Source organism: Lontra canadensis, unplaced genomic scaffold (assembly GCF_010015895.1).
Source record: "Lontra canadensis isolate GAN:19392208 unplaced genomic scaffold, GSC_riverotter_1.0 scaffold20, whole genome shotgun sequence".
Taxonomy (NCBI): Eukaryota; Metazoa; Chordata; class Mammalia; order Carnivora; family Mustelidae; genus Lontra; species Lontra canadensis.
Genome location: NW_022631014.1, coordinates 12,351,697 through 12,375,099, shown reverse-complemented (window position 1 = coordinate 12,375,099; position 23,403 = coordinate 12,351,697). Strand labels below are relative to the sequence as shown.

The 23,403-nt window shown below is 38.5% G+C and overlaps 1 protein-coding gene across 1 annotated transcript; it reads right to left on the bottom strand.

Moving 5' to 3' along the window:
- Positions 1 to 17,390: 17,390 nt before the first annotated feature.
- LOC116869811 (U1 small nuclear ribonucleoprotein C-like) lies at positions 17,391 to 18,125 on the bottom strand. Its single transcript, XM_032861403.1, has one exon. It carries the CDS (start codon positions 18,089 to 18,091, stop codon positions 17,612 to 17,614), a length of 480 nt encoding a protein of 159 aa, XP_032717294.1. The 5' UTR covers positions 18,092 to 18,125; the 3' UTR covers positions 17,391 to 17,611.
- Between the last annotated feature and the right edge of the window lie 5,278 nt (positions 18,126 to 23,403).

Below are 23,403 nucleotides of genomic sequence, written 5' to 3'. Positions count from 1 at the left end.
GGAAGTCTGAAGTCTAAACAACATTTAGTATCTTGGGCTGAATTAGCCCTTTCCAAGGACAGTGAGTAGATATTACATCTGTGTAACTCAATGGGTTTAGTAAGTCCACCCTACACTATCCATTATGATGGGCACAAGCCATCGCTCATAGAACAGGCATGTCTATGGGTGGGTATTTGTGTGCGTATGCGTGTGAAGAAGTAACCACAAGGTTATAGAAAAAATAAATCCATCCCACTGCTATATTCTTTGACAGAGTGTTGACACAATAAATCACAGAAACTGGCCACATCCAAACGCTGATTCATAGCTCCTGCTTGATTTAAAGGTCACTCTATATTAAGGATTGGAGGAGTGGTCGCCAAAGAGGGTGCACAGATGCCAAAGACCAGTTTTACATCTACCTTGAAAGAAAACATTTCCTGTAATCTATCAAATAGCACAGGAAGCCTCCACAATTTTAATATATTTCTCCTCCATGAGCTACCTGATTAGGCCCATGCCCTGTTGTTTTCTTATATACAAGAAGAAGACTCTGCATTCACACCTCTGAGAATTATGCAGGTTACGTTTAGCCACAGAATAGGTTTTTCTGTCCCTAGAGGATGGAATCCATTTTTTAAATGTGTAGTTTAAAGGAGTAGGGAGAAAAAAAGAAAGGACACTTTATTGAGTTTTAGGCTTTTGAGGACACACCCTTATGTACCTAGAAGCCACGGGCTTATCCCCTAAAAATGCACTCACAGATAACATTGAGAAAGTGATTTGACCTGATGTAGTCTTTCAAACTTTTCAGGGATGCCCTCCATGAAGGCTTTTAATTTAGGATTATTTATTTTAGAGAAATGGGGATAGACAATTATCTTGACATCTCTAAGTGGAGGAAAAGATAGCAGAAGACCTTTAAAGATACCTTTAAAGGGTTATCTCAGAATCGTCTTCTTGCTTCAGTCTGAGGTAAAAGATGGACTTATCTGTTACCATGATGGTTTTCCTGAGGCCAACCATTTTGTTGACCAGATTTATCCCTGCAGTAGTTCATGCTGGATGCCTGTGGCTCGAATGGCTTTTGGAAGTGGAAAGGGGCTATAAAATCAATAGTTGACTATTGCTATTTTCTGCGGCTTAGTCTTTAAAATGGAGGCAAGGACAGGAGCGATTTAAAGGATTTAGTTTCTTAGTGACCAGGTATTTCCTTTTTCACATATACACTTAACTCAGTGGGTGATAAGTGAGTGACAATCATTTCTGCTCTTTGAACACTTACAAATGTTCTATCACTGTAACCGTTGGAAGTTCTTCAATGGGGACCTCCTCATGACTTATCTTTTCTTCTGGTAAAGGGACAATTTGTGAGTGTTCTCAAAACCTAAGTGGGAGAGAGAGAGAGAGAATATCACATAAATGAGTCAAGCAGGATTATTGACTTGTAGATCGTGGGAGTCTGTGTTTCTCAAAGTAAGGAAAGGAGGGCTGGGCAGGGTTCACATAATTTATGTTTTCAGCACACAGGCAAATGATGGTAGCTCTTAGGGCTTAAGCAGAGTAGATTTCAGAAGGTGCTTCTCTGGGGGGTAGGTTTGTTTGAAGCAAAATTTTAAGAAGAACGTCAAAGGACACTATACCCTTGATTAACTGTGACTTCATTTCAAACCTTGAAGACTCCAGCAGCACTCTGTCTCTGATACAGAAACATTGTTGTGTAAATCATTCAAATAAAGTCTCAAATGCTAAATGTCGATGCAGAATAATGGCTTAAGTTCATGGAAAACTTGAAAACTTGACTATTCTGGTCTAAGCCTCTAGCTTATCTCACCAGGATCGTTCTTGTTCTCCTCTTGCCCTTCTATAGCCCACTCTCCACACAGCAGCCAAGACAACTTTTAAAACAAAATGTGATTCACATTGAATTGAAACTAGGACTTCACGTTACGCTCAGAATAAAATCAAATAGCTCTCTTGGGGCCTGGATGGCTCTGCTTGAGCTTGCCCCAACCTCTCTGGGAATTTCATTTTGTCTCACTTTTTTACTGGCTCATAATGTCCCAGCCCTATGGGCTGCCTGCCATCCTTGGAATAAGCCAAGTTCATATTTCTTTGCACTTGCTGTTTCTTTTTTTTTTTTTTTTTTTTTTTTTTTTTTTTTACTGCTTGTCCTCTACAAATTTCAATGCCTGCCTCCACTTTCTCATTTGCGTCTCTGATGAAAGTCATCACTTCAGAGGGAGCTTTCCTGGAACATTCAATTCAAGCCAGTACCCTCCCTCTGCCTCTTATGCCATTGTTTTATTTTCTTTATAGTACTTATCATTACTTAAAAATACAAAATAGGTTTATTTTGTTGATGCGTTCATTTTCTCCTTCTTAGTAGGATTTAAGTTCTCCAAGGGCAAAGAATTTAACTGTTTCAGAATTACATCTCCAGTCTTTAAACCGTGCCCCTGCCACAGAAGTAACTACTCAAAACACAACACAACACAACAAAACGACAACAAAAAACCCCAGGTGTTTGGACTAGCGAATGAGTGAAAGGACTAGCTTTCACTGAAATTTCACATGCTGGATCTTATGCAATGTAGAATGTTGGAGGGGAAAAGTATCATATTTCTTGAACTCATTGGGCCTCCCGTAAACACAATTTCAATCCTTGCTCTTTTGTGAGCAGATGAAGAGAGATCCCAGGGAAGACACAGGCTGTGATATTTGGGAATGCCTATAACCGCGGGAGGGAGGGCAGGAAGAAGCTTTCAAAGCCAACGACACATGTGGAAAGGGAGAGAACACTGGAACCCAGAGGTGCCTCTCTCTGGATGTAGCGCCTGATTAAGTCATGTTAATTGTTCTGTTCCTTGGGCACAGAGAAGGACTTTGGGCTCAGAATATGAACTTGAGTCCTATTTTTTTTGTAAAGAAATTTTGGGTTTATTATTTTAAAATTGCTCAGAAAACAGAGTTCTTATATATCCCCTCTCTCCCACTCCACATACAATTTTTACTATGAACATCTTGCATTAATGAAGTATATTTGTTACAATCGATGAACCAATACAATATTACTAATTGAAATGTATACTTTACATGAAGAGGAACTGTTTGTGTTATACACAAATGTGTGTGGGTTTAAACAAATACATTATGTCATGTATACACCATTACAATATCACACAGAATACTTTTACTTGAGTCCTATTCTTGCTCCACATCCTGAACAAAACTGAGTAAGGTCTAGAATCCTGGGCCTGCTTTATCATCTGTGAAGTGGCAATGCCAGTAAAAAGAATTAATAGTTTTTTGGGGTCTTTACTTTATTCCAAGCACTATATAAATGTTTTGTGTCGTTCTTACAATCAGCCCCATGACAGGGGTGTTCTTGCTGTACCTGCTCCCCCACCCCCATGTCACAGAGGAGGACCAAGAGGGACTTGGGGGTTATGGAAAAGCAGTGGCGGAGCTGGGATTGAAGCTTCATCTCAGTTGAGCCAAACGTTTAGCATCTTAAGGGACAGAGGAAGAACAAAATGAAGTAACTATGTAGCTCTAATTGAATGTGTGATACTGCCTTGTAATTGTCATAAATGCATAAAGCCTCCACACTGGACTGGGAGAGTTTCAATGTTACAAACTTGCTATTTATTCACTGTCTCCAGGATCCAGAGGGGAGCATGGCTTATGAAGTTAAATAGACTCCCTCTCCTTCCTCACTCCCTTTCTTGCTTTCTTTCTCCTCTAGAGAAGAAATTACAGGTGCCATAACCCAGAGGGTCATAACAAAAGCGTTCCTGTGGAAGGAGTGAGAAGTGGATCACATCCTGGGCAAACTCTCCAGCTTTCCCTCTTTCAATGTGCTGACAATCCATGGGGCTGCTAGGCTTCCTGCAAATCCAGCTCTGCCAAGTACTTTGTGTGATTCCCAGGCAGGTTAGGGTAAGCGCTATGTTTAGAGCACAACTCTAAATAGGCAGGAGTTTTAAAATTCTAGGAAGTATCCGTAGCTCTGCCTGAAGCACCTGGCCTGTCTTCATTAACTCCACAAATTGCAGGAACAAGACTCCTGGCCACACATTGTATCTTGACTCAGTGAGTTACTTTCGCATAAGGGGGTAAAGGGTCTGTGATCTGGACTGGGATGGGGGAGGGTGTTGGGGGCTTGGGGGTGTGGGGGCATTCAACAAATACTAGAGGTTAAACAACTTCTAGGATACTGATTTTTTTTTTTTTTAATAGTGCTGCCTACTGCTGAAGTTATGGGGGAAATCATTTAGTTCTTACTTATTTGCTTGGTTCTATATTAGGGTCCCAAAGGAAATGTAAACAGCTGTTCTCAGCTGTGTGCTTTTGTTTATTAGTGTTTTAAGTTTATGTTTGTGCAATATGTAATTTCTCTTTGGATCGTTTTATTTATATAGATAGTAAATAATAATGTGACTGTCAACACACCAGGGTATATTAATCATTCTTGGCAGGTAGAGAGCTGCTCCTTGTTCTGCAAATAGAAGGAATACAATTTCAAGAGCATTAAATGACGTGCCTTGGATCAGTCGATCGGACAGTCATGAACAAGACTGAGGAACAAAGGCCAAACCTGAAAACTTCCTCATTAACTCGGTAATCAAAATCTGATTATGTAGAAACAGACTGGAAAGAAAACAAGAAAGCAGGCTGATACTTCAAACTAAAAATAAGCTCGGGGAGTTTTGAAATTGTTTACCTTAGCTGCCCTCTGCCCTTTAAATGACCTTGACTGGGTAAGTAGTTGGGGTTCTTAAGGCTGATCTCCTTTTCCCTAAGCCAAAAGACTTTCACAGCCATTAGAGGAAGTTGAATATTTGGAAGGGAAAGGTCCATGCCAAAACATCTGCACTTTTGTTAATTTCACTTCTTGACCTGTAAATTGTCCTTGAGATGTGAAAACACAGTCACCCTATTGTGGAAGGCTACAAACTGTAGGAACAAGTAAATGGATTCACTTCTCAACTTTATGATGAGTTTGTGTGCTTTCAAATTCTTTCAAATCCCACAAATAAATACTGCGGGAGCCTACTCAATCATGGCACTCTGTCCAGACTCAGAGGGCCGGATAGAGTGCTGGAGATTACCCAGAACCATGCGCCATTTAACAGATGAGGAAACGCAAACTGTAGACAGAGATGAGGGACTGCATGGTGACAATTCTATCCAGTAGCACAACTCTGACTTGAACCCCGGTTCGCTTGATTCATAGTACTCTTCTCAGATTCTAGCCACCTTTCTCACCACCACTATCGCTGATTCTCATGCCTCACAGAAAGTTATTCAACCACCATAGTGCAAAACACAGATTTTTGGATTTTAGTCCACTAGTCTTTCTACCTGCTACCATCATTTATCGTACTGGACTTTTTCTTTTTTTTTTTAAACAATAAGAAAATTGTCCCAGTGTACCTTCTGGCCTCTAGACTTTATTCTGCACAATGATATCCTAATTTCTGTTCTTGGAGTAAAAATATTTCATAGACATAATGGGTTACAAGGAGAGCCACAGAAAGAGTCCCAAGGCATTCTACAGATGGAATTGATTTTCAGAATTGTCTCTTTTGTTCTGAAAGGAAACAAGTTGGCAACTATCTCATTGGAAATGAGGACCATGTTATATATTTATTTATTATTTATTATTTTTATATTATATTATATTTATTTATTATTTATAATTATTTATTATTTTATTATTTTATTATTATACTATATTTATTTATTATTTATTATAAGCCACATCCATCTACACAGAGATACAACAAAAGCAGGTTTGGACATGTTTATTAATTATCCCAAAGCAATTTTTAAAAAATATTTGACTTCTTATTATTCTATGGTCAATGTAGGAAATGAGAGAAAAATGACTTCCCTTCAAGATACATTGGGAAAGAATTGTTTTAAAATATCTGCCAATTCTGAGAGCTAACACAGTGTTTTCTTTTGAAATTACAGCTAGATCTCTCTGGCTCTTTCCTCTTCATTGTTCTTTAGTGCTAACAACTAAAATCTTGAACAAAAGAAAGCACAGGGAGATTCCTGAAAGAAAAGCTACAGAAAGTTGTTTCTGAAAATGGAACTTCTTTTCTATAGCAAGGGAGGACATAATTGGTCATCTCAAACTTTTTTTTTTTAATAGTTCTGATGATCTGAGTGCAGTGTGGAAAGGGAGCACCATGCTGCAAAGACCATGGGGTCATTACCAAGTAAGGAAGAACTGGTCAGAACAGTTGTGAAGACAAGAGGTGCCAGGACTGAGCTGAGTTGGTGGTATTAGGGCATAATAATTGAATTTTTTGATAACTTATGTTCTTATTTTCCAAAGTAATGGGAGGTGGCATGTAATAAAGGATAGAGGTACATTAAGGAAATCAAATGAGGAGTAGAAAGTTGAGCCTTCTACAGAGGGCTCTTAATGAAGAGACTACCCTACTGCCAGGCCCTGCGGCCACCTCTCTTACCTGGTGTCACTGATAATTCTGAGAAGAGTTCCTGATTCTTCTCTGTGAATGGCACCTGTTGTTCATATCAGAACAGGAGAGTCTCCTTTCCTTCCCTCTGCCACTCCATTTTTCATGCAAAGTATATGCAGTGAAATATACAGGTCAGAAGGATAGATTTGGTGAGCTTTAACAAATGTATCCATCCATTTGACCCAGACCCCAATTAAAGTACAGAACATTTCCAGAAAATTCTGCGGTGCCTGCTACCTCTGAAAAAATAAATGATAGGTTTTAAAAATAATTTATTTGTTTTCCCTGGTGACCTGGCAACATTTCTGTGGCTTCTTTTGTCACATACTGGGAATCAGACTGTGGGAGACTATGGTGCTTTCAATGGCCTTGGCTGATTGGATGTTTAATGAATTTCTGGGTGGTAATTATCACTGATAATATTAAACAAGCTCTACCGATAAGGTGACATGGTCAGAATGCCTCGGTCCTCCGTATAAAACTGTCATTTTGCTTTCTGTAGGAGTCATGTGTCAGTGTGTGTTAAACAGAATGGTCCCGAACGCCAAGGGTTTTCTCCAGCTGTAGAGCAGGAAATATTGGGAGCTGCCTTTTTATGACTCTCCTGCTGCTTAAGCAAATTCTCATATCTCTCAAAGGAGTGAACTTAATTTCAGGATGAATAAGCACTGGGGAAATAAAGTTTCACATGGGTAAGCAGGCCGAATTCTGTGTATTTTTATAGCTGGCTCTTGAAAAGTCTTTGAGCTTGAAAAGTCATTTACACCACAGAGTCACCTGGTCACGTGACGGGCTTGCTGAAAGTCGCTCAAGCACGGTTTTGTTGAGAGGCTCCCAAATGCCGGTGTCTGGTAGAACCCATGTTGACTTTATGGCAAGCGGTTATTCGATGTGCACCGTCCTTGGGGACCAAAGTGGTATGTAGACACCACCTGCAAAACTCCACTCCTACCACCAGGCCTGTGAAAATGCTTGTTAGGGAAAGAGAGAGATAGAGATTTATCCTGCTTTTTAAAATTAAAGATGCCTTTCCCATACCAGGGCCTCCTGAGAAACATGAAGTTTCTTTAACTGCAGTTAGTACCAGCCACGAAAGTACCAGCAGGGGAGCTCTAGCTGAAACCAGGCTGAGGTGCTATAGTTTATTTTAGATTAATGGGCTTCTCTGGTTTCATTCCCAAAGTCCCCCACCAATGGATGTCGACATTTCTCCAGTTCTGGAACAATGATACCTGCCCTGGGTTTCTAGCAGGACTCTGCCTGCAGATGTTGTCATTCATTTATCTGGGCCATATGAGTTGTTTTCTTAAGGATAAAAGGTATAAGATGAAAGAATGATCGATTCCCACTGGGAGACTGCACTAAAATTTGTTGGTGTATTTGTAGAAACTCCTTGCATAACATCAAGAGTACATTCATTCTCAAGGCAGGCAGCTAAGAAAGATCTAAGCCTGTCGAAGGAGTTTTGGAAGGATGTAGTTGTGAAGCTCTGAGGATGTGTTTGGCATTATCCATGAGACACCATGGTATCGGAACGCAAACTGGACCGAGAACCCAGAGGCCTATGTTCTGGTCTCAACATCACTGCTAAATTGGTGAGTCATTTGCAAAAGAGGTGATTAGAAAGAGATACATACTGAAGTCTTTTTCAGCTACAAATTTTTATGTAGGTAAGTAGTAGCAAATCAAAATCAGTTTGATGGGAATGAAGTTAGAATTTCAAGATTGGCAATAGTGATGATCCGAAACGCACATAAAAAATTTCCATAAGCAGAATGGGACTTCTGCTTTTTGCAATGATGGAGTAGTTTATACAGGCTGATAATTCTGCTTAGACACCAAAACAGCAAGGTAAAATTAATAATCGGAACAATACAACCCCCTCACCCCCTGGGTGTTTGAAAGTCTTGGGAGAGCAAGAATGATTTTGAAGAAAAATGCATCATAGTGAGCAATATGTCTAGGTACTTTTCCCCTTGAGGCATTTACTAATTTGTAAGAGGTGTGAGGCTAAGAAGTCGAGTAGAAAGGAGAGAGCTCAAGCCTTCTGTAGTCTAACTAGCTATAGGAGACAAAAAGTGGTGTTCAAATTTATTAAGCTACCTGGAACTTGAGGGTCTAACATCTCAGAGAAAAGGGAATTCCAGTGAAGTGATACTAAAACTCTTATACAGGGGTGCCTGGGTGTCTCAGTCATTAAGCGGCTGCCTTTGGCTCAGATCATGATCCAGGGTCATGGGATCGAACCCCACATCAGGCTCCCTGCTAGGTGTGAAACCTGCTTCTCCCTCTCCCACTCTCCCTGCTTGTGTTTCCTCTTTCACTTTGTCTCTGTCAAATAAATAAATAAAATCTGAAATAAAATAAAAAATAAAACTCTTATACAGGTTTTACCCTCAAAGCATTTATTTGCAAAATCGTAAACTACATGGTGTGAAAGCATACATGAAAAGCAGAAAGTAGCAGCTAGAAACTAAAATGTTAATTAAGCACAGTTCTTTAGGAAATTCATGATGCTGGGGAGACAGAATTTGAATTTTAGGGCACTTCAAAGGGGGTTTCTGGTGAACATGTCAGTATTCTTTGTGAGAGTCTTAGGAGGCTATGTCCTAGGAGCAAAGCAAAAATTGAGAGTAGACAGCCCTTACCACAACAGAAACTCAGGCTGAGTCATCATAATTCCTGGTTGGATCATGGTGATTTGGCTCATACATGACCTGAATTTCAGAAGAAAATAAAATTTTCTTTGAGAAAAATAGCATGAATAACATGACACAGGTCTTCTTCAGTAGTTCATTCACAATGCCCAGCATTCATTCAAAATTACGAGATTTACCAGGAGACAGGGCAAAATAAGGTAAGCCGAGGGAAAAAAATATAGTAAAGAAAAATAGGTCTAGGTGATCCATGTGTCAAAATTATTAGTCATAGAATTTACAATAAATGAAATTTCTTTTTTGGAGTGGTGAAAAATGTCCTAAAATCAATTGTAGCAATCATTGTACAACTACATGAATATACTTCCATCCATTACATTTTACACTTTCAGTTCGGTGAACTGCTCTATGTATGAATCATATCCTAAATAAAGCTGGCCACACAAAATCCTAAAAAACAATCTGCCAGAACAACTCAACAATACTAAATTTGTATAACACAAAAAGAAGGCATTAAAATATACAAAGCAAAAGTGAACAGAATTTTCAAAAAAAATAGAGAAATTCATAATCACAGAGGCAGATTATTAACATAATCCTCTCCGTAACTAATAAAACAAACAGATAAACAAAAAGTAAAAAGTTGATTTATTAATTGACATAACTGATCACTGCAGTCAATAAATGCAATGTCCACATTCAGGTACAGAAGGAACATTGAGCAAAATTGATCATCAGCTGAGCCATAAAGCAAGTCTCAACCAACTTGAGAGGATCAAAATCTAGCAGGTTATATGTTCTGCCTAGGATGGATAAAGCTAGAAAAAAATTGATTAAAAGTTAAGTAGATATCCTCAAATAATAGAAAATGTAAAAACAAATTTAAATAGCCAATGAATGGTTCAAAAACATTATAATACAAATTAGAAAATATTTTAAGCTCAATGGAAAAGAAAATATTTTACATCAAGCCTTTGGGAATGTAAGCAAAGCCTTACTTACAGGGTTTAAAACCATGATTGGTAGTCTTAGAAATTAAGAAAGGCTTCAGGGCGCCTGGGTAACTCAGTGGGTTAAAGCCTCTGCCTTCGGCTCAGGTCATGATCCCAGGGTCCTGGCATGGAACCCCACATCGGGCTCTCTGCTCAGCAGGGAGCTTGCTTCCCCCTCTCTCTGCCTGCCTCTCTGCCTACTTGTGTACTCTCTCTCTGTCAAATAAATAAATAAAATCTTAAAAAAGAGAAAAGAAAAACCTCAAACAAAATATTTGCAAATAAAACCTGTCAATGTATAAAACATATAGTATCACAACCATGTTGGGTTCGTATCAGAAAAGTATGACTAATTAACATTTAAAAAATCAATCAATTCAAACACTCAAATTAGCAAGACAAAGGAGAAAATTATATAATTATCTCAACAGATGCAGAGAAAACATTGATAAAATCCAGTATATATTCTTAATTGAAAAAAAAAAAAAACCTTTTTGGTTATTCTGAGTAGAAGAAACTTTCTCAATCTAAAGAAAGCATAAAATATATATGTAAAAGAGCATACTTAGTGATGAAATATTGAAAGTAGTGCTAATAATTAAGATGGAGGCAAGAAAGTTCATTATCACAACTTCTGCAGGAGACAAGATCCAGCATGGCCCCCAGTGATCCCTAAATCCTGGTATTTATGCTTTTGTGCCATCCTCTCCCCTTGAGTGAAGGCTGGACTTACTGATTCATGTCTTTGAAGTTAAATATGGCAGAAGTGATGAGATGTCATTCTGAGATCGGTTATAAAAAACTTATCACTTCCATCTTTGCCCTTACTCTCTCTCGTTATCTTAAGTCACTCTCCATGGAAGAAGCCACCTGCCTTGACTTGACACAGCCCTGTGAAGATGCCCAAGTAGTGAGGAAGTTGGGCCTGCTAACATGTGAGTGAGCTTAGAAATGAATCACCTGCTCCATACTCTTCCATTGGAGTCTTCCGTTAAACCATGGCCTCTGCCTACTGCTTTGGTCGAAGTCTCATGAAACACCTTAAACCAGAGGCACTTAGATAAGTTTCATCCACATATATGGCCTATGAAATAATAAATATTCATTTTCTTAAGCTTCTAAATGTAGAGACAAATTGTTATGCAATAATAGATAACTAATACAACTACTATTCAGCATTGTTTTGTCAGTCTTAGACTGCTCAATAAGACAAGAAAAGACATTATCATTGAGCATATAGAAAATAAATGATTTATTATACTCATAGGTTATAAGATCAATATACAAAGAATGATTGCATTATATTCATACAGATATAGGTGTGAATATGTATTAGCAATAAACAATTTAAAAATAAAATTTAAGGGGCCCCTGGGAGGATTTTGAGTTGCTATAATAAATATTCTCTTTCCTGTTCCTGGTGGTGGTTAGACAAGTGAGTCATTCTGTGAGAACTCATTGAGCTCTACTGATTCATGCACTTTTTTTCATGTATGTTATATTTTAGTAAAATATAGATCAAAAATGAATCTGCACTTTTTTTCATGTATGTTATATTTTAGTAAAATATAGATCAAAAATGAATCTGCTTTCGACTCAGTTGATGATTCCAGGGTCCAGGGATCAAGCCCCATATTGAACTCTCTGCTCAGTGGGAGCCTGCTTCTCTCTCTCCCTGCTGCTCCCCCTGCTTGTACTCTCTCTGTCAAATAAATAAATAAAATCTTAAAAATAAATAAATAAAAAGATAGGTAGATAAAGTAAAATTTAAAACATATCAAAAAAACACTGATGACAAATAGGTTGATACATTGAACCCTATGAAAGTTAAGGTTTTCTATTTATCAAAAGATAACATCAAAAGATCATAGGTTGGGAGAATATATTTTAGAACATATATTCAAGAAAATAAATGTATCTAGCATATATAAAAAGCACACACTAATCAAAGACAAAAACAAAAAAAATAATCCACCATTTAAAACTGGGCAAAAATCTTGAATAGGCATTTCACAATAAAAGAATATCTAAATAGCCAATAACCATATGAAAATTGCTCAATATCGTTAGTCACTAGAGAAACATGAATCAAAACTCCCAACAAAATACCATTCATTATATACCAAACAGCACAGCTAAAAATCAATCAAACAATCAATCAATCAATCAATTGTAATACTAATTGTCAGTGACAGTGTGCAAAAATGGGAGTCTCCTGTATCACTAGTGAAAGTGTAAATTGATGCAACCACTTTAGGGTATCTGTCAAGGCCCTATTTATGGTTTCTCTCCCACCTAGCAATTCCACTTTTAAGTGTATACCCTAAAAAGAAGCCTTATATACATGCATCAAAGCGCACGTGAAATAGTGTCCATAGCAGCCTTATGGATAAGTGTTACAGAAGAAGCAATACGTAGTAGGACAGATACATTGTGATCTGTTTGCACAATGGAATACTATACAATGGAGAAAATGAGTAATTCCTGCTAAGAAACAGCATGAATGGACTTCAAAAACATTATACTGACTTAGAGAAAACCATTATACTGACTTAGAGAAACTATATATAAAAAGAGTATGTTAGTGGTCTCCCATTTTTAAAAGTGCAAAGCCAGCCCAAATGAAACCATAGTGTTAGAATTCAGAAGAGTTTTACTCTTTGGTTGTTCATGATGGGGGCGTGGGACGGTATGAAGGAGGATTTTGAGTTGCTATAATAAATATTCTCTTTCCTGTTCCTGGTGGTGGTTAGACAAGTGAGTCATTCTGTGAGAACTCATTGAGCTCTACTGATTCATGCACTTTTTTTCATGTATGTTATATTTTAGTAAAATATAGATCAAAAAAATTATTCTTAAAGGTCACAATTTTTCTTGTTGGAGTAAATTCATGAAGCCCAAGGCCAGGGCAGGAAGCTCAGAAGGTCTAGTGCCCGGCAGGTGAAATGAGGGGAACCAGCCTGGAGGGAATCCTGGCCAGGTGGCTCCTGTGTGCCTCCCCCAACCAGATGGGCAGTCACCGCAGCTCAGTCCACAGTGACCTTCTGGGAATACAGGCCCGCCTGAACACACTTTCCAGTTTTTCAGGGAATGTCAGAAATTCACATTTGTATATGAAATCTCTTGACTTTTAATGTTGGTATTGAGTTAGAATTCTTTTATTTAAAAAGATTTTATTTGGGGTGCCTGGGTGGCTTAGTGTGTTAAAGCCTCTGCCTTCAGCTCAGGTCATGATCCCGGGGTCCTGGAATCGAGCCCCGCATTGGGCTTTCTGCTCAGCAGGGAGCCTGCTTCCCTTCCTCTCTCTCTGCCTGCCTCTCTGCCTACTTGTGATCTCTGTCTGTCAAATAAATAAATAAATAAATCTTAAAAAAAATTTTATTTATTTATCTGAGCAAGAGAGAGAGTGAGACAGCAAGTGGGCATAAGTGGGGGGAAGGGACATAGGGAGAGGAAGGAACAGACTTCCCGTTGAGCAGGGAACCTGACACAGGGCTCAAGCCCGAGACCCTGAGATCATAACCTGAGCTGAAGGCAGACTTTTAGCCAACTGAGCCACCCAGGTGCCCCAGGCGCCCTGAATTAGGTCTTTAAAACACTACAGAAAGAGAGAAGAGGAGGGGTTAGTACAAGGCCATGTGGCCCTGTGACATTTATGTTATTCATAGGAAAAAGAAAGGCCAAGCAGGTGATTTACAAGGAGCAGTCAGTGGAGTGAGAAAAAAACAAGGCAGATGTAGACTCACAGAAACCCACAGACACAATATATTATAAAGGAAGGGAGAAAAATGAAAGTACATTCTTGGACCAGTGACCACTCTATAAGTTGGAGCCCCCTGGGGTTTTAACAATCATGCTGTGTAAGGTTCTAGGCCCCAGCTCTTCTTCAGACACATGTCATACCATTTGTTGTTTTTTTCATGATGTTACAGGCACACAGGCCTTCTTCCAGACTCAAGCAAACCAAATAAGCTCCCATCACTGGGGCTTTGTCCTCACTACTGTTTCTATTTGGAAAACATCCCTCCTGGCATCTCCCTTGATTGGCTCCTCATTCCATATGTCTCAACTTAAATACCACTCCTTACAAAGGCCTTCCTCATGGATGGGGACATGGGGACAAAAAGCAGACCCTGCTCCAGGCCCTCTGTCTTCTCAGTCTTTATAATTCCCCATCAGCCCTTAGCATCATCTGAAATCACACTGGGTACTTGGACGTTTGATCTTTTATCTTCTGTCCCGTAGGGAGAACAGCGTTCCATGAGGGCAAGGACGTATTTGACCATGTCCAATCCTGATCCTAGCGTCTGGTAAAATGTGCCTTTTGGTTGAATAAGTAAATAAATTAGAGGAAGAATACTGATTGAACTCGAAATCATAAACTTGATGGCGATATTAGAACACAGCGATTTATTCTTATCTGTCCTATTTTATCAGTCTGTAAGCATAGCCGTAACTAAATACCACTGAGTGGCTCAAACAACAGAAATTTATTTCTCACAGTTCCAGAGGCTGGAAGTTGGAGATTAAGGTGTTGATAGGTTTGTTTTTGTTTGTTTGTTTGTTTTTCCCCGAGGCCTCCTCCTTGGTATGCAGATGGTGCCTTCTTGCTGTGTCCTCACGTGGTCTTTCCTCTGTGCCTGTACATCCCTGGTACCTCTCTCTTTCTTCTTATAAAGACAACAGTCCTATTGGAATAAGACCGTACTTCCCCTTTATGGCCTCATTTAGTCTTAATCTACCTCCTTAAAGGCTCTCTCTTCAAATATGGCTTCAATTAGGGGTTAGGGATACAACATGTGAATTTGGAGGGATGGGGCACAATTTAGTTCATAACACCCATGTTAATGTCTGGCATGTTCACTCTCCCACTGTGTGTGTCTGTGACCTGATTCCATAGCGTGACTGAGTGCCATTCATAATCTACTTGAATTGGCTGAGAAAGGGTAGTTAGAGTTCTTATTTAGTTGGATGTAAATGGCTTTGCTGAGAATCAATGTTATCTACAATCTAGAGGACAGAAATGGATAGTATGCTTTTTTCTTAAAAAAAAAAAAAATTCTACCAGGAAACTTTGATATTTCCATCATCCACTCCAGAACATTTGCTTTTTTCCCTCCAAAGATGTGAAAATTCAAGCATGAAATTCTGTTATTAAAGACCTCATTGTTTCTCTTCAAATAACACGTAAGACCTGGAAATACAGTTTAATTATCTAAAAGGACCGTGTTATAACTAATGATTGACTATTACATTGCTCAGGTTGGGGAAAATTTCATGTTGGTGCATTTAATTTTGTTGAGTAGTGAGCAGTGACTTCTTTCTGATTAATGGTTTCATGCTAAGTGCTTCTCATTTTGCTCTCTGAAACAATAAAGATTAGGTACAATTAGAATAACCTTCACCTTTCAACTTGGAGAGTTCTCTTAGTCTGCTTGTATCTTCATTATTTACCTAGAAAACTGCATCGCACAAAGGCATGACATTGAAAAACACAAGACATTGTGATTTTTCCAGGGATTCTCGGCTAAAAACCAGAAATGATGCATTTTCTTTTTGCCACCGTGCAAGGACTGATGGTTAAACAGAAGTTCCTGGCATTCCCTAAAACCACCTATTATAATATATTGTACCCACCTTATGGGAAACCCAACACTGTGCCCAGGACAACAAAAAAAATAGTATCTAAGGGGGTTCTGGGGTAGGGCTTTTGAGCTGGATCAGACTGGGTCTTCTCAGTGTGTTGTCCAGAGAGTGTGTTAAATCAAGTCAGACACTCACTGTGAAAAAAAATTTTTTTTTCAATAAAAGCACTGAATTGATTTTTGCAGAAGTTTCTTCTTATTAGACTCTTAAAGGAGAACACTTTGTTACTAGCAAGTGAGAAAGACAAGATTGCTTCAGCTCCTGATGACACAGCAATATTCCTCCAATTTGGGGATTCTGAGCATTCCTTGTGAGATAAAGTTCATCTGGTGTTTGGGGGCTTTCCTGCTACAATCTGACCTTAGTCATATTTTGAATGCAGCCAGACTTTAAAAAGGCAGTTTGTCAAGAAGTAGAATATAACTTCATTCCTTGAGTGTTGGTTTTCAGCTGCCATAGAGCTATGATCTGAGGAGCTAGTCTTTGTCATCTTGTTGGTTTTTTCTTTGTTGTTGTTGTTTGTTTGTTTTTTGGTGTATGTATATATTGCTTAATAATCACCAAAATAGGTCTAGTTAATATCCACCTATTTGCAACAACATAGATGGAGTTTGAGGGCTTTATGGTCAAGTGAAATGAGCCAGAGAAAGACAAATTCTGTCTGATCTCTTTATATATGGAATCTAAAAAAAAAAAAAAAAAGGAACTCATAGACAAGAGAACAGATGGGAGGTTGCCAGATGAGGAGCTAGTTTTCTACGGAAGGTGGAGATTTCTTCACTAACAGGAGAATCAGGAAGACTGGCAGCAAAGTCCATGCACATATGAGTAGAAGCCCCCATGTCCCTTTGACGCTTGGATCTACAGGAACTGAGTCCTTCTTACCATCATGTCCACCATGACTTAAAGTGCAAATTTTCAACTGTTTGCTCAGATCCTCCACTCACAAAACCTGGGGAGTCTGCAGAAAACTTTGGAGGTTTTCTGCTCACCCTCTTTCCTCTTGCCCTCCCCCAGAAGCGATATAAATTCTTTTTCTGGTCGTTGATGCCCTTGTCATTTCATCAAGAGCCAAAGGTAACATCAGAAACAGGGTGAGGTTGGATGGGCTTATTAATGATCATTCCAAATTAATTATAATATCTCTCTTTCCAAGAATGCTTCTGGTGAATACAATTTTGACTGATGCTAGCATAAATCTTTATTCCCTTGTAGTCATCTCAAACTTGAAGAGAGTGGAGAAATCCTGTGCTTTCGAATTACACATACCTGGAATTCGAGTTTTAGGTTATCAGCTTGTCAAAATCTGCTGTCTTCTATAACTCAGTGTAACTAACAGTAGATAGTATGTCAGCAAAGTAAGACACAAATCTCCCAGATAGAGGCTGGAAGTTTCCTATTCCCTCTCCCTTCTTTACATTATGTGCAGGACTTAGCATGGTCCAGAGCCTGACACCTGCTTGCATGTTTGATCAATTGCGACCAGTTTAAAGTGAGCTCTGGAGGAGCAACTTCTTTATCCTGGAAGCTTTTGTAAGCCTGGAACAGCAGTCTCTAATGAGAAGAGGGTAAATGTGAGTTGTTGCTTTTTTTTTTTTTTTTAACTAAAACAGCTGACAATTTTATTTTCACATTTCACAATACAAATGAAAATTACTTTTTTTTTTTTTTGTCCCACTACTCCCCTGCAAAAACTATTCTCTCTTTGATAGGAGAGACTTCACAAGTCTTCCTTGTCCTGCTGTGAGAAAACACCCAGAGTCACAGCACCATGATCTCCTGGTGAAGTAGAACAAGTAATATAAAATGAATACAAAGAGGTTTCTGTCTCTACTTATCTGTCCGGTCGAGTCATTCCTGGCCGAGTGGGCACCATCATGGGACGGGCAGGAGGTCTCATCATTGGGGGCCCAGGCATCATTGACATGTGGCCTCCCATAGGTGGCCTCATTCCAGGAGCAGGTCCCACTGGCATCATCCCAGGCGGAGGAGGGCCCATCATGGGCATCATGGGAGGGCCCCCCATGTGGGGCGCTGGCATCATACCAGGGCGAGGAGGACCCGGGAGACTGGGGGGAGGTGGGATCATTGCCCCTGCAGGAGGAGGAGCAGAGAATGGAGTAGGAGGTATCTTTTCTTGTTGAAATGCAGCGGTTGTTTTGTCGATCAGGCTCTGAGCCTGCTCTTCCATCCATTTCTGATAGTAGTCTTTCACATTCTCTTTGTGTTTTCTACCATTGCAATGTGTCTTTCTCACAGATGGAGAGTCATGGGTGAGGTACGTGTCGCAGTAGTCACAATAAAACTTAGGCATGTTGCTCTGCAGGCCGTTGCCCACTCCGACCCCGGTAAATGTGAGTTTTACATGGCTCTTTGGGTGCTGTTTCTTTAGAGATGGGATTCTGCTATACTAGATTTAGTTTTGATTTTATAATAATCTGTTGCTTTTCAAGGTAGAACAATACCTTAGCATCATCACTTTATGGACAGTGAAATATTTGGGGGGGGGGAAATCTGAGAACTTAGGAAACTAGAAGAATCTGGCCAGGGATGTGGAACCGCTGCTGGGGGTGAGAAGACAGAAGGAGGTGATGGTGAGAGATTCACATGAAGGTTATTATTTTGGGTCTGCAGACAAAAAAATCCCTCTCTAACCTCTGTCTCTGCTGTAAGTATGTTCTTCTCTCTAGAGACTCGCAGTGTCCCCCAGATGCAATCCCACGCTGGGATAATTTCTATAGTTAGCTCCTTCCCGCCTTCATGTTTAAAGGCTCCTTATTGTGGAATGCTCCCTATTGTAAAATCCAATAAAAACAAAGGGCTTGTTTTCCATCTAGGCTGTTCTTCTAACTAAATTTTTCCCAATGAGTTTAATGAGCATTGATTCAATTTATAGACGGTGCTATTTCTTCAATAGCCCCCAAGCCTATAAAACCATGAGAGGCAAATACTCTCATTCCAGGTGGTAAAGTGTAAATGCATCCTCTATCCCACCTGTTTTCATTTAATCTTGGGTTGTTTGCCTCATTTTGTTTTTCCCTCGTGGAATGGAAATGCCTGGTGCTGCTGAGAGAAGCCAACCAAATGGTAACATTTCAACTTTTAATTCTCTCCTGAGTCAGTTGGAAAATCAAACCTTTTTTTTTTTTTTTTTCCCCCGTTTGGAATTAGATCTGATCTCCCACCCGGACTCCATGATATGCCAAACATACTTTCTGTTCTGCATTTTAAAGTTCTGACCCTTTTGTCTAGGAAAAGGCAATGTCGAATAATATTTATATGATAATTTCTCTTTCTTTAAGCTTTTCAAACTCTAGCCTAAAGGTTGCCATTTTCCACCTCCCCAACCTCCCATTCCTCTACCTCCTCACTCCCTATCCCCCACCCCAGTACCAAGAATTTCAAAGCTCAAAAGGAAACAGTAATATAAAGAAAAATGTGGCAATTTAGAAACAGGAACTGCAGAGTATCCCGAGGATTCTGGGTTTTTCTGGCCCTGCCAATCTAGTCCATTTTTTACTGAGCAGAGAGATCGTTTAAAAAAAAAAAACCTCTTCAAACAAAAACGGGCCAGAATTCCCTATCCAGAAGACCCTTCCAATGCAGTCCCAGAATTGATGGGATACAGATCGGATAGGAGGAAGAAAGGAAAAAGGACAATTCGTAAAAGAAAATGGAGAGTAGGTGGGCAGCTATTCCATTTTTCTTTTTCCAGTTCTTACCCTGAAAGTCGCTTTTATACCATCTGCTCAGAGGTGGTTTTAATTTTATCCATTTAACACTATATCCATTCTGTGATGAAGTGGGTGTTCAGTAGAGTCAAGTAACTTGCCCCAAATCATATATGCTCATTAGGTGATAGATGGATTTCACCTGGGGTCTGCTGTGCTCATGACAATCTCCTTTGCTGTGGGTAGAATTAAGAAAGGATGAAAAGGTAAAGGAGAAAAAAACGAACTCTGAAAATAACACAACACTGTCAGATAATTACTTAAAATTGAAATATGTAATACTTTAAAAATATGTATGTATAGAATCCAAAAATTGGAAAATCTAGTAAGGTATGAAAGAGGAAATAGAAATGATCCCTGCGAAGATCTTATGAGAAGAGGGTAAATATGAGTTTTACATGACTCTTTTAGTGTCATTTTTAGAAATAACATTCTGTTGTGCTAGGTATATTTCATACCATGGCTTAAAATTTTCTTTTGCCATAGGTGTATATATACCTCGAGGTCATCTATTTTTTCACAATAAATGAATGAATGAAATGAAATGAAATATATATACCTCGAGGTCATGTAATTTTTCACAATAAATGAATAAATGAAGCAAACGATATCTTAGCCCTCAGAAAGTTCACATTTGTTGAGAGGAGACAATATAGGAGATAATAACAATGAACAAGTAAACAAGATAAACAGAATTTGATTTACGAAGCATTGTGTAGAAAATACATATAAGGATATAATAAAAAAGTAACTTTTTGTTAGGCAAATCAGAGAGAGAACATTTTGGAGGATGTGGTATTGGAGTTGAGAATTAAAGAACAAAGGAAAGAAGTTAAAAAAATCAACAGAGAAATTACATTTCAAGCAAAGGAACAGCTGTTCAGACAAAGGTCCCAGCAAGTAAAAAGACTTTAGACAGGAGATATCTCGCTCTGTTCACAAGAAAGTCTGTACTGCGGGAATATCGTGGGAGCAGAGGAGAGGGGACAAGAGATGAGCTGAGAGATTTAATCAAGGAGGAGAACATACGGGGTCTTCTGGCCCCAGAGTTTGGATTTCATTAGAAGCACAACTGGGAAGCTATCAAGCCTTGCCAAGCAAGGATAGCCCTGATTTGATTAAGGTTTAATAGGCATGAATTTCTCAGCCACAGACTCAGGCATGTAAAAATAGAATTTATTTCTTAACCCAATTTAATTTCTGACTTTTAGCCTCAAGCTCACCCAGCAGCAGACAATCAAATCTACCCAACTGCAAGTTTCTCACAGTTCAGTCCAGTGATTTTCTAGTAAATCCACAAGTATAATCACATTCTGCCCTTCACCTCTTCTTTTTCCAGAAAGAAGAGGATGAAAAGCATCCTGTTGAGATATGTGTGTGTAATGTATATGCATGGGTGGGTACCATGTTGTATGTGGTGGTGGTGGTGTGGCTGGATTATTGCTTTTCTTTTGCTGAGCTTCACTGCTGGTATAATTGGTCCAGTCCTCAAACACACACTCCTCATCCATGCGGGTATCTGTGAATTGTCCAGTTGCTAACCAGTGGTCCCATTAATATTTATCATCCATGTAAAATGTCACTTTGGAAGTCTTCTGTTACAGAAAAAGCTTTTTCGTCTGGGATTTAAATTACTTTCCTTTGATACCCTTATTTCCACTTTAATACCACAGATTTAATTACTGTCTCATATATGTATTTTCATGTTTTCTTGGGAAGTTCATTTTTTTTTTTTAATAGAGGGAGGGAAAGACAAAGAGAGAGAGAGATCAGGGGAGAGAGTGGGGGAAGAGGGAGAGGGAAAGAGAGAATCCTAAGCCAATTCCACATTCAACACAGAGCCCGATATGGGGCTCTAGTCCATGGCCCTGAGATCATGACCTGAGCCAAGATCATGACCTGAGCCAAAATCACGAGACACATGTTCAACTGACTGAGCCACCCAGCTGCCCTGGGAAGTTCCTTTTTAATATTCTTTGTTTATTCATAATATTCTTGGCAAGTATCATCCCCATATTTTTCAAAATGAACTTTCATTAAAATAAAATTAAGGTAAAAAAATAAAAAATAAAAACTCAAAATGAACTCTTTTTTTTTAAATCATTTTTTAAATTTATTTTCAGCATAACAGTATTCATTGTTTTTGTACCACACCCAGTGCTCCATGCAGTCCGTGCCCTCTCTAATACCCACCACCTGGTTCCCCCAACCTCCCACCCCCCACCTCTTCAAACCCTTCAGATTATTTTTCAGAGTCCATAGTCTCCCATTGTTCACCTCCCCTTCCAATTTCCCCCAAATGCCTTCTCCTAACTCCCCATGTCCTCCATGCTATCAAAATGAACTCTTATCATCAATTTGCAACTTCTTAAAAATGCAAACACCTTGAGTTTTTTTTTTACAAGCTTTGTATTAATTTTTAAATTTATTTGGTAAGAACTTATTTTCATTTTATGTGCGTAACAACATTTTTTCCCTTATAACATTATGTACCTTTTTTCTGTTGAGTATATTCTTGGCTATGAAATGCCTTGATTTTGTTGTGACAATAGTAATTTTTCCACTCTAGCTATCGGTTTTTACATAATTACTTTGTCTCTGGATATTTTATTACTTGTGTAAAATTTTCCAGCTGATTCTCTTCATTTCTCTAGTGTAATGATTATATCTACTTATAATAATTATATTTCCTCCTTTGCAATTGTTAAACATCTTATTTATACTTCTTGTTTTTGTTATTGATTGAATCTTTCAAAACAAGGTTTAAGAAAAGGTAGTGGCAATAGTTCAAATCTTTGTCTCTTTCCTTATTTTAATGGGAATGTTTCTTGCATTTTATTCTTATCCTCTAAGCTAGCCTTAGATTGTTTTTTAACTGTGATAAATGTTCCTTCTACTTGTAGTTCAAGATTTTGTGTATAATGTATTATTTTTCACCAAATGACTTTTTAACTTATTACATGGTTTTTCATTTGATGTGACCAATTGTATTATTATATTTTTTACAGAGAGATCATAATACAAATATAAGATTTTTAGATTATATCCTACTTACTCTCAATATATCACTTTTTAATAAATGACTGAATTTGGGGCGCCTGAGTGGCTCAGTGGTTTAAAGCCTCTGCCTTCGGCTCGGGTCATGGTCCCGGGGTCCTGGGATCAAGCCCCGCATCGGGCTCTCTGCTCAGCGGGGAGCCTGCTTTCCTCTCTCCCTCTCTCTGCCTACTTGTGATCTCTCTCTCTGTCAAATAAATAAATAAGATCTTTAAAAATAAATAAATAAATAAATAAATAAATGACTGAATTTATCATTCAAGAGCTTAGAATTATATCAATAAGTTTTACATTTTTATATTCTAATTTTTATTGAAATAGGGCATTTATATAAAATATTCACACATAAATATTTTGTGAAAAATCACATGAAGCATGTTTTTATGTTTTACTTTATTTTAAAATTTTATGTGCTGGTCTTATCTGTTAGACAGTGGTCTCCAGATTAGGCTCATTACATAAAATGCGCTGTGAAGCTTTCCATCATTTTCAGTAATGGAAAAAGTCGGTGTAATATGAGAATTTTCTGTTGCTTAATACTTTGAAATAACTAATCTATAAAACCATGTCTGAGCCTACATCTTTTTTATGAAGTTTATTCTTTGGAACATTTTCCATTTCTTCTATAGCTATTGTTCCATATTTTATCTGTGTACAATTTTGTACTGTTTTGTGTGGGAATTGTTAATATATTTTATTTTCTTATTCTTTGAAAGCAATATCCATTTCTATGGTTATATCATATTTTTAAAGTTGATCTTGTGAATTTATGCTTTTCAATTTCTTTTGGAGATTACATTTGCCAGAAGAATTCATTGTTTTCCTCAAGAACTTGTTC

Bases quoted from the DNA above. Each gene is read 5' to 3' on its own strand.
- LOC116869811 (XM_032861403.1), bottom strand. From the start codon at position 18,091: ATGCCTAAGTTTTATTGTGACTACTGCGACACGTACCTCACCCATGAC.